The 15052-nt window shown below is 34.7% G+C and overlaps 1 protein-coding gene across 1 annotated transcript; it reads right to left on the bottom strand.

The window, feature by feature from the left end:
* Nucleotides 1-1874: 1874 nt before the first annotated feature.
* LOC132061510 (uncharacterized) lies at nt 1875-2814 on the bottom strand. The gene is made up of 2 exons (XM_059454310.1): nt 1967-2814; nt 1875-1905 (listed from the first exon to the last, which is right to left on the bottom strand). The coding sequence occupies exons 1-2, from the start codon at nt 2812-2814 to the stop codon at nt 1875-1877; spliced, it is 879 nt and encodes a 292-aa protein (XP_059310293.1).
* Nucleotides 2815-15052: the final 12238 nt, after the last annotated feature.

Raw genomic sequence — 15052 nt, 5'->3', positions numbered from 1 at the left:
CAGTTATGTTGGGATTAGTTATTATGGTATTATATCTTATTGATTGTTTGGTTTGTTGTATTGAGAGTAACATGCATTGCAATAATTTCTAAGAAAAAGTTGATTGTTTACAAAAATATCCTCCACCTTAGTTAGTAGAAAAAACGGTTTGAGGGATCTCAGGGCTATTTTTGTCATTTTCATTGTTTTATCATGGGATAACTAATCTTGGGATTGTTATTCCCCCCTAGGGATAACTTATCCCAGTACCATTTTTAATCCTGGGACAAGTCCAGGATTAGTAACCAAACAAGAAATATGATAGTACTAAATTTTTATCTCAGGACAATTTCTTATCCATCATACCAAACGACCCCTTAATGCTATATCTTTTCTATTCAGAGTTGTACATTTTATTCTTATAGCTCATGACTTGTGACACCAGTTTTTGAGGGTTGTAGAGTTTGGTTCCGTGTTGTATTTGACTTGAAAGGCATGTCATTTATGATTAAATTGTTGTACTTCATTATCGCTATAATCGACTTCGTGGTCACTTTTAGATTGGTTCGCTTGCTGGATAAGATTAAGTGTCATCACGGCCTAGGTAGAAGTTTGAGTCGTGACAAATTATAATACAGGGGAGAATATACTTATCGACACAACATGAAGACATCAATATCTCCTTGCATATATCATTTTTTTAAAATGTAATTTCCAACCAACCAAGTGTAGGCCTGAGTTGTTGGGGGGTTTGGCTTTGACCCCTACCTTGTTTATTCACAAAAGCTTATACAAGAAGGGGAACTTGGTGCCAAAAACCTTCTATCCGAGCAAAAACCCATATGCAATTACTATTCAAGACTCATGCAGAAAGCATACTCTAAGACTGCATATGGGCGGGGGGGAGGGGGGGGGGAGGCTCTGATCTATACAGCAAATGCCTTCCTCTCTCAAGATCACATGGTGGTTCAAAATACCAACCAGAGTATTTACAAGCTTTAAATCTAAAGGAGGCTAGATGGAGCAAGTCCATCCTCAAAGGTCCTCTAGCATTTTCTGGCAAATCATCTTCTCAAAGGAATATGTTGTCTTCAACCACATTTAAAGCTGCTCTCTTTGCCAAATTGTCTGCTACAACATTTGCTTCTCTATAGCAATGCTTAACTTCAATTTGTTTTTGTTGAATGATCTTTTGAGCTGCCTCTATTGTCTTCCTGATCCTCCAAGGTAGTCGAATTTCCTTTGAGCTTGTTCACTATAACTAGTGAGTCCATTTCAAGTATTAACTAAGGTTGTTGTTGTTGTTCATTATACCAGTTGACTCCATGCATTACAGCTTGTAATTCACAGGAATTGTTAGTAGAGAATTGAATGTGTTTAGCAAAAGCCACAACCGTTCTTCCATTTCCCTTCCTAACAATTCCCCCAATACCATATGCTCTGCTTCTTTCCATAGTACTGCCATCAGTGTTCAGCTTCCATGAATGGCCTGCTGGTTTATCCCAGTATATGATCATGCTTACTACAAGAAAAATATATTTGGCAACAATTTTTTTTTTGTTGCCATAGATTGATTATTGTTGCAAAAAGTACTTTTGGCAACAAAAAAAAATATTTTGTTGCATGAACTTTTCCCAACGGCTGTTATTGCAACAACGTGCAACAACTTTTTTTTTTTTGTTGCCAAAAGTACTTTTTGCAACAATAATCAATACTATGGCAACAAAATTAAATTCTTTGGCAACAAAAAAATCATTTGCCAACAATAAAACTAAGTTGTTTCCAAATATAAAAAAATTTGTTGCGATTTCTATACTTTCTTGTAGTGTCTTTGGTGAGTTTTTCCTTATAGCTTTCAGCTCTTTGACAAGTTGTTGTCCAGTTCCAGTTGTTATTCACTTTGTTGAATCTTTTAGAAATAGAAGCCTGCACATTAAACAAAATTAAGTTAGACATTCTATTTATTGTTGTTGTTTCGTTACTATACCTCTTGTCACATCTTGCTCTCCATAGTTGCCATAGGATATAGCATGGGGTGATGAGCAGAATGTGTTTGTGGACTTGATTATTTGGTTGCACTCTCCACCAACAATCAAGTGCTCCTTGAACTGAGTTGCCTTGATGTGAAATGCCTAGAGGTGTTGCCATCTGATTCCAAATTCTCATAGCAAATAGACTAGTAGTAAACACATGATCCACTTTTTCTGGAAGTTGTTCCCTGCAGCAATTACAATTAGAGTCAGTCTGAATTCCTAGACTTAGAATTCTGTCATCTAAAGGTAGTTTTTTCCTAAGCAATCTCCACATAAAGAAGGATATTTTAAAAGGGGTTCCTTTAGCCCAGATCATCTTGGCTAAGAGGTCTACATCCTGTTTTTGTCTGACAATCTGCCAAGCTGAGGAGCATGTGAAGTTTCCATTTGTAGTAGGAGTCCATATGCTCTTGTCTGGAAGTTGTCTCTCTCCAATCTCAGTATCCATGACACCCTGAATCAAGTCATTAGTAATTACTCTCTCCAGAGAATTCATGTTCAAGTTGTTGTTGTTAATGAAGTTTTGGACAGTTATGCTTCCTAGCTTTCTTTCCAGCCAAACTCTAGGAGCCACAGGACCTTGATCAGGCCAATTGTCCCACCAGAATAGCACTTTGCCCTTATTGATTTCCCATTTGATATGTTGTTCAGCCTGAAGTCTGATTTTCAAAAGACTTCTCCATATATTGGAATTGTTTGGACTGATGACTTTAGAGACCATGTTTGATATAGGGCAGTATTTTGCCTTGACGAATTGAGACCAAAGATTGTCAATAGTTCTCAATCTCCACCATCTTTTCATGGTAAAAGCTTTGCAAATATCTTTCAATCTCTTGAAGCCTAACCCCCCTTCTTCAGTAGGATAACATAAATTCTTCCATTTGGACCAATGGTATTTATTCTTACCCTCTTTTTTGTCCCCAAAAAAAATTGCAGAAATACATCTCAATTTGCTTAAGAGTGGTTATGGGGGGTTCCAGGGCAGCAAACAAATACAAAGTTTAAGATTGAAGGACATGATTTATAATCAAAGCCTTTCCTCCTGCACTTAGAATATTACTCTGCCATCCTCCTGGCTTGTTTATGACCTTAGTGGTGAGATTAGTAAAAATGTCAATCCTCTTCCTTCCAGTATATATAAGACAACCCAAGTAATTAAATGGAAAGCAGGAGTGTTTATATCCTGTCCATTTCTTAAGTCTCCTAGTGATTCTGGGGTTAAGAGAACTATGATTGATATAACAGCTCTTGTCAATATTAATCTCTTGTCCTGAAGCCTCTTGATACTTCCTAAGAATTCTCATGATAAGCTTTATAGAGTGCTTCTTCACCGATGAGAAAATTATTAGGTCGTCAGCATAGCACAAATGATTAACTTGAGGACCCTCTTTTTTCATGTAAAAACCTCTGAAATCCTCTCTTGTGTTCAGATTATTCAGGGCTTTAGAAAGAGCTTCTGCAGCCAGGATGAAGAGAGCTGGAGAGAGTAGATCCCCCTGCTTGAGTCCCCTGGATGAATTGAAGAAGCCATGCCTGGTTCCATTTAGAATGATTGAGTACCAATTATTAGAGATCAACCTATGAATAAGCTCAATGAAGAATTCTCTGAAACCCATCTTCCTGAGAGCACAAGACAAGAAAATCCAGGAGACTTTATCATAAGCCTTGGACATGTCCAATTTGAAAACCACATTGCCTCCATCAGTCCCATTTTTCATACCATGAACAATTTCCTGTGCCAATAAAATATTTTCAGTTATCGCCTCTTTCCTTAATGAACCCTGATTGATTTTCTGAGATGATATTAGGGGGAATAGAAGCCAATCTCATAGCTAAAATCTTAGAAATAATCTTTCTAGTGAAATTGCAAAGGCTGATGGGCCTAAGTTCACTAAACTGCTTCGGGGCCTTGACTTTAGGGATTAGTACCAAGAAAGCATGAGTATAATACTTTGTCAAACATGAACCATTAAAGAAAGACTTGACATAATCAATAATGTCAGCCTTTATGATCTCCCAGGAGTGCTAAAAGAAGTGACCATTGAAGCCATCTGGGCCAGCAGAGCTACTAGGGTCCATTGAAAATATAGCCTCTTTAATTTCTTCTTCAATGGGCACTTACTGAAGCCTGTCATTCTCCTGGTCAGTTACCTTATTTTCAAGGTTTTTCCAGGATTCCACTGTTATTGATGCCATCAGGTTGAGTAAAAATGTTCTTGAAATAGTCCACAGCTTCCTGTGCAATATCCACTGTATTATCCAACCAAATTCCCTGTGCATTCTTGATTCTTATAATTTGTGCTCTTCTTCTTTTCCCTTTGATGACACTGTAGAAATACTTGGAATTTGTGTGCCCTTCCTCTGCCCACTTAATCCTGGCTTTCTGTCTCAAAATAGAGTTTTGAGATTTGAGCCATTTTATGTATTCAACTTGTGCCTTGTGCATTTCAATTCTGTTAGCATCAGATTCATCTTCCTCATATTTGTCCTCACTGATGTTAGCCTTTTCCTCCATTTCCTTAATAGTAGCAAAAACATCCCTAATAGACTCTCTAGACCATTTGCCAAGTGCTTTGGCTAAATTCTTGAGCTTATTTTGCAGTCTCCACATTGGATTGCCCTGTACATCTTGATCCCAAACCTCTTTTATAATATTAGAGTATCCCTCCTGTGCTGACAAAAAATTCAGGTATCTGAAGTATCTAATGATGTTAGGATCCTCAGAACTGCTCTGTAAATAAAGAATGTTGTGATCAAAACGTGTTTTAGGTAAATGATCAATTCTAGTTTGAGGGAACTTATCAAACCACTCCTCATTAGCAATCACTCTGTCTAGCCTTTTGCTTATCCTCCATCTTCTTCTTCTCCCATTGCACCATGTGAACTTGTTACCAGTGTAACTAGTATACATGAGGTCACACTCCTCCATACACTCCATAAAGTCCATACTTTTGGCTAGAGTGTGTGGTCGACCCCCTTTTTTCTCCTCAGCCTCCAAGATGACATTAAAGTCCCTAAAAATAGCCCATGCACCACTGATGAGGTTATGCACTGTTTTTAGACTTCTCCAGAGTTTTTTTCTCCTTCTGGCATTAGTGCTAGCATAGACTGCAGCAACCCAGCATGGTTCCACATCTCCATATATTTTAACCAAGAAAGTCATTTGTTGTTTGTGATGAGAGATAAGGTCACAACTGAGGGTATGATCCCAGAAGTACCAAATCCTACTATTGTTGTTGGAAATACATTGTCAAAGCCAATTAAAGCTTTGAACTTTGTGTGGCAAGTAAGAAAGGCTCCTGAAGAGCTATGAAGTTTATTTTGTGAAGCTTAACAAGCCTAAGTAGCCTGTCAAATGCTCCTTTGGATCTCATCCCTCTAATATTCCATATGATTGCTCTGATCATTGGAATTTCTTGGGGTTTTGGTGTTTTTCACAGCTTTGCTTTCCAGTGGCCCTGACTGAATCTTCTCAGTTTGACCACCATTCTTCTTCTTCTACTTCTTTTTCTTTTGTTTCTGTTTCTCTCTTCTAGGTGATAGACCTTGCCCTTTGGTGATCTTTGAAATCTCTTTGGTTAGACTATCCCTAGGGTCTTTTAGTGTGGCTACCACCCCTTGCTGTTTGAAAAGGGCTGATGCCCCCTCCAGCTTTTCGTTTTTGTCTCTCCTCTTCTAATTCTTCAACTATACTGTCTAGTTCCAAATCAGTATCAGGATCATATTTTTTCTATAAGAGTTTTAATGGGCCCAACTCTATACATAGTTGACCACTCATTTTTTTCATTTCTTCTTCATTGTATGTCTGGATCCTCCCACAAGTTTCAGGTTCCTCCATCTGCTCTGAACTGCTGACTGAGATGCTTTGTACAATCTCAACTACTTTGCTGTCATCTTTGTTGTTTTTTTCTTGATCTCTTTGGCTATGCCCCTGATCTTGCGCCTCTACAAACTGCTTTTTCCTTTTTGCGCTCTTAGTAAAAAGCATATTCTTAAGGTTTTTGGCTGCAAGATTCTTCTTCTTAAGTTTTCTCCTTTTCTTCTTGATTTCCTTTGTCCTAATCTATTGCATCTCTGTTTTGTTGTTGTTGTCCTGTTCTATGGGATATTTTCGTTGTTCCCTCATTTGATCCTTGTTAGAAGTGTTCTTGTTCTTGTCTGTCTGACTGTTTCCCCTTTTCTATCCATTTTGCTGACTATTTTTCTCATTTTTGTCCATGTTTTTAGGGATAGTAGGGGTATCATTCTTGATTTTCTTGGTGTTGTCATGGTCTTTGTTGTTGTTCTCTTTGTTTTTCTAGTTGGTTGCAGCCTTGTTGCTATTGGAACCCTCACCTCCAGATCTCTTATTCTCCACATTTCCTTTGAGCTTCTCCTGTTTTTCCTTTTCCACCATTCTACATTGTAATAAAGCATGTCCCAATAATTTGCAGTGTCTACAATACTTAGGGACACCTTCATATTCAAGTTTTTGAAAGAATCCCTTCAAAGGTGTGTTTTCATCTTCTTGACCCACCCATACCTAGTTTAATCTAGGCTTCGTGAGATCAACCTCGACCCTCACTTTAGCCATGCTGGGTCTTGTTCTATTTTCAGTAGCAATATCAGGGGATAAAGGGGTGCCAACAGGGCTCAGGATTTGTTTAACGTAGTTCCAAGGGTGGCAATGAAAGGGGAGACCTGGAAGGAGAACCCACACTAGTAAAATTGGTGAGTCTTCCTCCGGTTTAAAATCCGGAGTCCATTTTTGTAACCACATTACCATCCCATCAATCTCTATAGATCTCCTAAACCAAATGGTTTGGCAGTTCACTTCATTTGAAACTTCAATAAAGACAGTTCGAAAGTCATACGTACCAATCCTTGGAGTGCTTTTTAGTGAGATCTTCTCAGCGAAGCATGATCTGATGCGCTCTGTTATACCCCATTTTAATCGAGTCAAAGCAGAGTACAACATATTGGTGATTCCTAATTATTTAACTTAAGGAGTCGCCACCTAATTATTTTAATGGTGAATTAGGACACCTAATATTTACTAGGATAAAGCTAAACTAAACTCTATTTTTAAAGGTCTTACGGGCCTAATAAATTCTAGGTAAGGGTTCTAAATATCCTAATGGGAAGGTCTTAGGCATCCACTAGAATCCGCTAAATACGGTTACCGACCAAACTTAGGTTAACATGAGAAATTGTGACGAAAATATAGTATTTGTATAAGCATTGTGAGGAAAATATCCATATGAAATATTTAGGTGATTGAAGTTGGAAAACCCTTGCAACTAATAACATGATAAACTTTTGGACTTAAACAAAACTTTGAAAACCCTTTTTTTTTTTTAAAAAAAAAAAATCACGTTTGTATGCTATATTTATTTTCATCCTTTTATTTTCAAAGCAAAAGAATTCATCCAATCATAACACATTGCATGGAATTAAATTCTTAAAGTAAGTATTTTTAAGGAGTTTAGTAGATTTGGATTTGGGTTGGGGATATATCACAAGAACTGTTAAAGGATCTTGAAATCCAAATTTTTTCTAAAAAAAGTAAAGAAAATGTGATCTTTAGGATAAAATGATCCAATGATGATAAAAACACTCCATTTGATTAATTTCTTAAAATCCCAATTTGATCTTAATTATCAAAGCTCCGCCTTTATATCAGAATATGGAAACTGTTTTGTTAAAAGTAAAATTCTATTGGTACTTGTCCGACACTGAATATATAATCGAAAACATCCTTTATTAATTTAAAAGAAGCTATTTAAATTCTGGAAAAACTAGTTTAGGATCAGTCCAAAAAAACACAAATCACGTTAGCTTCGTTGGACGACTCCAGTGAAAAAAAGTTACTACCTAAAAAAACAAAAAACCTACTGGTTTCCTACATAATAACTACCCCTTTCCAAATTAATATTATCGCTAGTCCTATACTTACATTAAGAGAATTAAGGACAAGCTAAAATAAAGTAAGGTTATCACAGAACCCAATGAAGGTAAAAACTAGAATAGGAATAAATAGGAGGCGGAAACTTCGTCGCCCATCGTCCTGCTTGGAGACATAGTGGGAATGAAATGGGCAAGAAGTGTAAATGCAGGTCTTCGGCTTAGCGGCAGCCATATCGAGTCTCAATTCGAGACTCTTTGTTGCTCCGGATGTGTTACATGAAAAAAAAAAAAGAGTGACGATTAGTATTTGAAGGAAGATATAATATTCTACCTCGTATATATGCGAGTATACCCACTTCTATACACTTTATTAGTGTGCAGAAATGAAGATACCCAGTATATCTGGGTATACTATTTGATATACTATGAAGAAAATCAACCAATCAAGAGAAGAGCAGCAAAGAAAATCATGCTAAGGCACTCAACATTTAGAGATTTCACATAGACAGCAATAAAATAGAACTGAAACGAAGCCTATAAAACCAATATAACAGAATTGAAACGAGCATAACAGAACCAAAGCAGAACCGAAGCATTTTTAGATGCAAAACTAGGTGACAAATTCAGCCCAGAGGAGGGGAAACTCAGAATATAAACACACGTAATCTTGCACTTTAATCTTGCTCATTTTACTTGCCCTTTCAAACAGTATAACAACATGATGATAAAGATTCAAGCAATAAAATAACTTAAAGGGAAGTCTTAAACATACTGAAACTACACTCCAGAACTTAAAACATTTTATAGACACCCCTATAGGCATAGATCTTGAGCATCCTCAAGTAGTAAGAGAATTAAACACAAAACTTTCCTTTCACAAGCTTGAACCCAATATGTACATCTAGGACTGCCAAATGTATCCAGATTACATTCTAAATGATATTCCAACCTCCTAATCTAAACACTTTGACTTATCTTAATCATCTTCTGGTTCTTGAGCTAATCAAATTGATTTCTAAAAACTACATAACTTGTACTTCTGATTATGAACATAAACCTATATCATCAGTGATCTAAAGTTCACAACTTTAGGGTTAGATTATACCATCAAACAGGTTTGCAATATGACCAATGTCTCCAGAAATTAGAAACTCCTAACAGGTAAGGCTTGACCTTTAAAATTAGAGAACTGTATGATTATTCTCTAGCAAAGTAGGATTGTTAAGCCAGGTTTATTGAACTATAATAGAAGAAAAAAAAAAAAACAAGCATTCGACCTTGACTTCTTCAATCAGCAGTTAGGATTGAGTAAGAATGAATTGCAACTCTTAGATTGGAAGAAAAACATGTTTAAACAGACTTCACGTTGTGGCAGATCCATACACAATATGTATGGACAAACTACATTTAAATGTAATTGGCAAATTCTTATCTGGACCTGATTAGTAGCAACATGTATTATGTAATATACCCCTTTTTTTCCATTAATATTTTTCCATTAATAGAACATGAGAGATTGAATGAGAGAGAATGGAACCCATCACCTCTTGAATAGCAGACAACTTAGCACATAAAAAGGGGGGGGAGAAATATAATCTATAGAAGAATAGCAAGGGACAGGCTTTAAGGTCATGCAGCTCAACTTAAATGGAAGCAAACCAGGGTTTCTAACATATTATGAGGCAACTTATTCTTTAAAACTTTCATTACTTACTAACATATGAACTGCCTCATTTTTTCTTAACAACACACAACCAATAAAGTAGAGGAAAAGAGATAAATAGGACTCATTAAGTAGGAACATGATCATGCAAAGCTCAAATTCAAATCTCTTCTGGTTTTTCTTTAAGGAAGATTGAAATCACATTCACTTTCCTTTACATTTTCCTTTATTAATGACTCAAAGAGGAAACTGTAATCACACTTATCATGACACAGTGTTGGACTACCTTGAGATATTTGTCAATGCTATGTGTGAAAGGCTAAGAACTTTTCAGTATTTCACAGGATGATTTCAGGAGAAAATACATCAGGTGTATTTTTAGTTCATCATTCTTTCATATTAACAAAACAAAATATTACTGAATACTATCAGTAGCTTGTAATTCCACTCAACTAAAGCTATGTATGAACATTTTTTTTTGTCTTACACAAATCACAGGTTTGATGCCTAATCTAAACTAACTAGCCATAAACAACATGATTAGTACACTAAACGAGCATAGAGCTACACTGAACAAAGTTAACTGAGCTTAACTAACCCCAGAAAATAACTCTTATAAACACCAAATAGAGATTTTAAGCCATATTTTCAAATGAAACACTGAGTATACTAAATGAGCACCAACCATTATCAAAAGATAGATGTGACTCCCTATTTTACGACACCAGTCATAACTTCCTATTTTACGACATCGGACATACAAACTTCGACACAACACCAACTCGAAACCAAAAGCATTTTAAACATACAAACAAGGGATCCAAATACGCATCAAAATCAAAGTGAACCAAAAGAGTGGAAGGAAGGGATTGCACTGACCTTTTTCAAGTGCGCATGAACTGAGGCTTTAGGTCACGGATCCACACTCGAAGCCGACGAACACGGACACGCTCGCGTTAAGCCAAAGTTCCAAACCAAAAGGGGAATATATAGTAGTTGTGAATGATATGTAACTGTTTCTTGCTTTTTTTTTTTTTTTTAGGAGTGAGCTCGCTGCTGTCCAACCGTGCCTGAAACGGATGCAAACACTAACATTTATAGTTGCCAGCTAGGGTTAGGGTTCTGGTTTGATTTTTTTTTTTTTTTGGGCGGGATTTCCATGTGAATTAGTCGTTTGAAATCAAAGCTGAATCTCTAAAGTTAATTTTTCTGAGAAATTTCGGAAGTGTTTTGGCCTTTTGTGTTGACTAAAATCGTCGAAGATATGAGAGAAGGAAACATTTAAGACCTTGAGATAGGGAGATACGAAAGAGGTACAAAGTTTGCCTAAGATGGTGTGACAAACCTGCTGAGGATTGATGAAAATAAAAGGCTTTCATTGAAATGGAAAGGGGAAGAAGAAGACAAGGGTTGCGGCTGCTGAGGAAAAGATGGAGATAAACCTAATGTGAACTTAAAATAATGTGGGTCGGGCCGCATCTAGTTGGGCTTGGCTTGGGGTGTAAAAATGTGGGCTGGTTCTTGCAATGGCTAATTTGGGCTCAGAAAATTAAGGTGAAAGACACTCTTTATTTAATTACATATTACCGCGTGCTAAAATATTACTTAATAAAAAAAAAATTATTAGTACTCAAATAAAATTACATGATATCGTAATAGTTGTGTGATAACATTTATAAAGTCTGAAAGTAAGTAATAAAATAAATGCGATGCATTTTCGCGTAAGATGATAAATAGGAAAGTTAAAAGTGATCATGACAATCATAATATTAAGTGAGGGTGATTATGAAAATAATAATAATAATAATAATAATAATAATAATAATAATAATAATAATAATAATAATAATAATAATAATAATAATAATAATAATAATAATAATAATAATAATAATAATAATAATAATAATAATAATAATAATAATAATAATAATAATAATAATAATAATAATAATAATAATAATAATAATAATAATAATAATAATAATAATAATAATAATAATAATAATAATAATAATAATAATAATAATAATAATAATAATAATAATAATAATAATAATAATAATAATAATAATAATAATAATAATAATAATAATAATAATAATAATAATAATAATAATAATAATAATAATAATAATAATAATAATAATAATAATAATAATAATAATAATAATAATAATAATAATAATAATAATAATAATAATAATAATAATAATAATAATAATAATAATAATAATAATAACAACAACAACAACAACAACAAGACTGATAACGATAATAGGCGATGACTGTAGTTGGATAGTGGAAAACGACCATATTAAAAGAAAGCTAATAATTGTAGTAAAGTATGCATAACTATTCTCAAGCTGTCAAAATATTAGGAGCGCAAATAAATATTTTGGAAGGAAGGCGGGACAAAATCGGGTGTCAACACGCTCTATGTTGGGACGAGTCTTTAAGAACTTTCCAATTAACCTATATTTGCATTCCTCTGCCATAATTCCATTGTAATCTTTAGATTTGAATATCACAGCATGTGCACCATTGTGCATTGTAACCCTGGTCTTAACATTAGGATCCTCCAATCTTTTCAAATTAGGGATTGGTTTTGGTACTGTAGTGATAGCATTTGCGTAATTGAGTTTCGCTTCGATTCCAGTCGTTTGTGTGGTTGAAGAGGTTAGTAGAGCAGGAATTTCAGTTTGTCGGGCCGGAATATTGGCCGTCGGCGTCCCCATCTGAGGGCGCGTGAGAGCCAGACGCAGAGGAAACAACCGTTAATAGCGTTGAGTTGGGAGCGTTATTTTTTAGAGAGAGAATACTTGCATATATCATCATAGTCAAAAAAATAACTATCAAAACTCATGCATGAACATTGCTCAAAAGGCAAAAACTTATTCACATTTAGCGAAGAAGGCCACTAATCACGGGGAATCCCATCATTACCTGCAAATTACTTCATTCTATTTGGTTATGCATTTATCGTGCACACACAACAATTTTGTTGCTAATAAAACATCCATTAGCTCGATCTTGACACTCCATTACATGTCCTCATCAAAATTAATCCCTTGCTTTCTATGAGACTTCATTGTCATGGAACAAAATTATGTGTTCAGTTTTCTCAATCATAGGCACGACATGTGTCTCTTGTGTCACTCATAAGTGATCTACCCTCTTACCATAATTTGCATGCGCATCTACAACGCATAACTAGGATACTGAATGGAGGCATATTTAGAATTTAAATTTTATTAAATTTTTAAGATTTTTAGCATTGAATTCATTATATATTTAAAGTTATGTACTCATCGAAAATACTGGATTCAGTTGGATCTGAAGGTTGCAACCGCCAATAATATTGAACATCTTAAGGTGGATTGGGCTCCTCTCCATTTCCCTTCTCTCCATTTTCCCCAAGTTCTATCTTGGATTAGAGACACATGGCATGGGTTAGAATTAATGGCTAAGATTTAATTGACTAAAACAAGGCCCTAACCATGATTACATAATTAATAACTTGTCCATAATTATATTAGAATAATTTTCTCTCTCTTCCTATTTACTTTTCCTACCCAGTAAAATATCTTTTCTAATTTATCCGATTATTTTTTGCCACTTAATTTTTTCCCCTAATAGACCCAATATTCAATTGGTGATATTTTCCATTTTTTCAATTATGATGCTTACTAATTTACATAATATAGACCTCATTATTCAGTTGGTAATTGTAGATTTTCGAAAGAGTTGTCTATATTTTGGAAAATATCACCATTAAAGATTTGTCATGATTGTAAAAAAAGATGGAATATTAAAATAGGAAGAGAGAGAAAATTATTCTAATATAATTATGGATAATTTATTAATTATGTAATCATGGTTAAGCCTTGTTTTAGTCAATTAAATCTTAGCCATTAATTCTAACCCATGTACGCGTTATTCTAATTCAAGATAACTGGGGAAAACGGAAGGTATGAAAGTGGAGGAGGAACTTCAATCCATCTTAAGGTATCCATAATACATACAACGGAGGGGAATAAATATCCACAGATGCCCGTCAAAAATTTCATACTCCCTCTATTTCAATTTCATCTGTCTTACTTTCCTTTTTAGTCCGTTTAAAAAAATGTCTTTATTTAAAAACTCTTTAATTTTAACTTTCCACATGACATGTGTAATACCACAAGATTAAAGGGCATCTACATCCTTAGTTAATATCACGGGATCCAAAAGTCTTCTTTATTTTTTTAAACTCCCTGTTAAGTCAAAACCAAACAAACAAATTGAAATGGTGGGACCTTATTTACCCAAATGTTACAAATTTTTCATACGAGCGATTGTGGGTATAAGTTGTCAGAAATGTTTTAGACGTAAGTATTGACTGGACATTAAAAAATATCCACTGCAAGTTCTGATGGTATTTCTTCAATATTCTTTGTTTTCTGATGTCTGACGTTGTTTCCTATCGAAAATCAGCGTATTTTTTGATAGTGTCTCCATCTATTTTTCTTTTCTTTTTAAGTAAACACCAATTTAACAGTTTTACAAGAAATGTAACATGCGGATCCAACACATTGTTTGTGAGTTCACGGGAACCCAGTAGCTTTTACTCAAATCTTATAAATTTATTGAAATATTTACTAAATATTTATAGATATATTTGACTGCGAACCGAGTTATTCAAATATATATATATATAATTTGAAGTCGTTGTAGGAACCCGCAAACTTCAAATTCAGAATCCGCCTATGAACATAAGTAACTGCTGAGTCTTAGATATTCAAAAACATCACAAGTAAAAAATTTAAATTAATTTTCCAATATGGTGGTGGAAATTCTGGAAATAATACACAATTTGATCGGCTATTAATCAATACAACAGAAGAAACGTTTTATAAATGTTAGTCTCCGTCTAATAGAACTAGAGAAACCCAAAAAAGATTTGATAGCAAAAGAATGAGAATAGCTCAGCCTCAGTACTGCTAAACGTATCGTTCCTGTTATAGGTAAATTTAAAATTCATAATATCTTACATATATTGTCCATTGGGAATACAACCCTAGAAGGATAGGGATAATATTTTATTCTTCAAACACATTTACTTATTTCACACTAGCTAGAACTAGCTAGCCAGTATCGATGAATAGTATCACACAAACACACATATATATGTGTAAACATACATATGCATTGCATACGTATAAATATGGCTATGAGCTAAGCCTATCAAGTGCCCCACGCGGGAGTCGGTATGGCTGTAGTTAAGGGTCCGGGCTTGGGGAGGTAAAAGAGTGTCCGGCCCAGCTCCTACCCAGATAAGGGCTACACCTCGGGCTAACAGGGCCGTCCGGGTTTTAGTTAGTGAGCCGGGCCTCTTTTTTTTTTTTTTTTTTTTTAAATTTCTAATACAAAAATAGACATTTATATTTACTAATAATAATAAAATTAACATTTACATCTAATGATAAAATTGCTAAACTAAAAAAAAGTT

The sequence above is a fragment of the Lycium ferocissimum genome, chromosome 6 (assembly GCF_029784015.1).
Source record: "Lycium ferocissimum isolate CSIRO_LF1 chromosome 6, AGI_CSIRO_Lferr_CH_V1, whole genome shotgun sequence".
Taxonomy (NCBI): domain Eukaryota; kingdom Viridiplantae; phylum Streptophyta; class Magnoliopsida; order Solanales; family Solanaceae; genus Lycium; species Lycium ferocissimum.
The sequence above is the reverse complement of the archived record's forward strand: the minus strand, read 5'-3'. Positions and strand labels throughout refer to the sequence as shown.

Bases quoted from the DNA above. Each gene is read 5' to 3' on its own strand.
- LOC132061510 (XM_059454310.1), bottom strand. From the start codon at position 2,814: ATGAAAAGATGGTGGAGATTGAGAACTATTGACAATCTTTGGTCTCAA. The intron at 1,906-1,966 runs GTATAGTAACGA...TTTAATGTGCAG, and splicing joins AGAGCAAGATGTGACAAGAG to GCTTCTATTTCTAAAAGATT.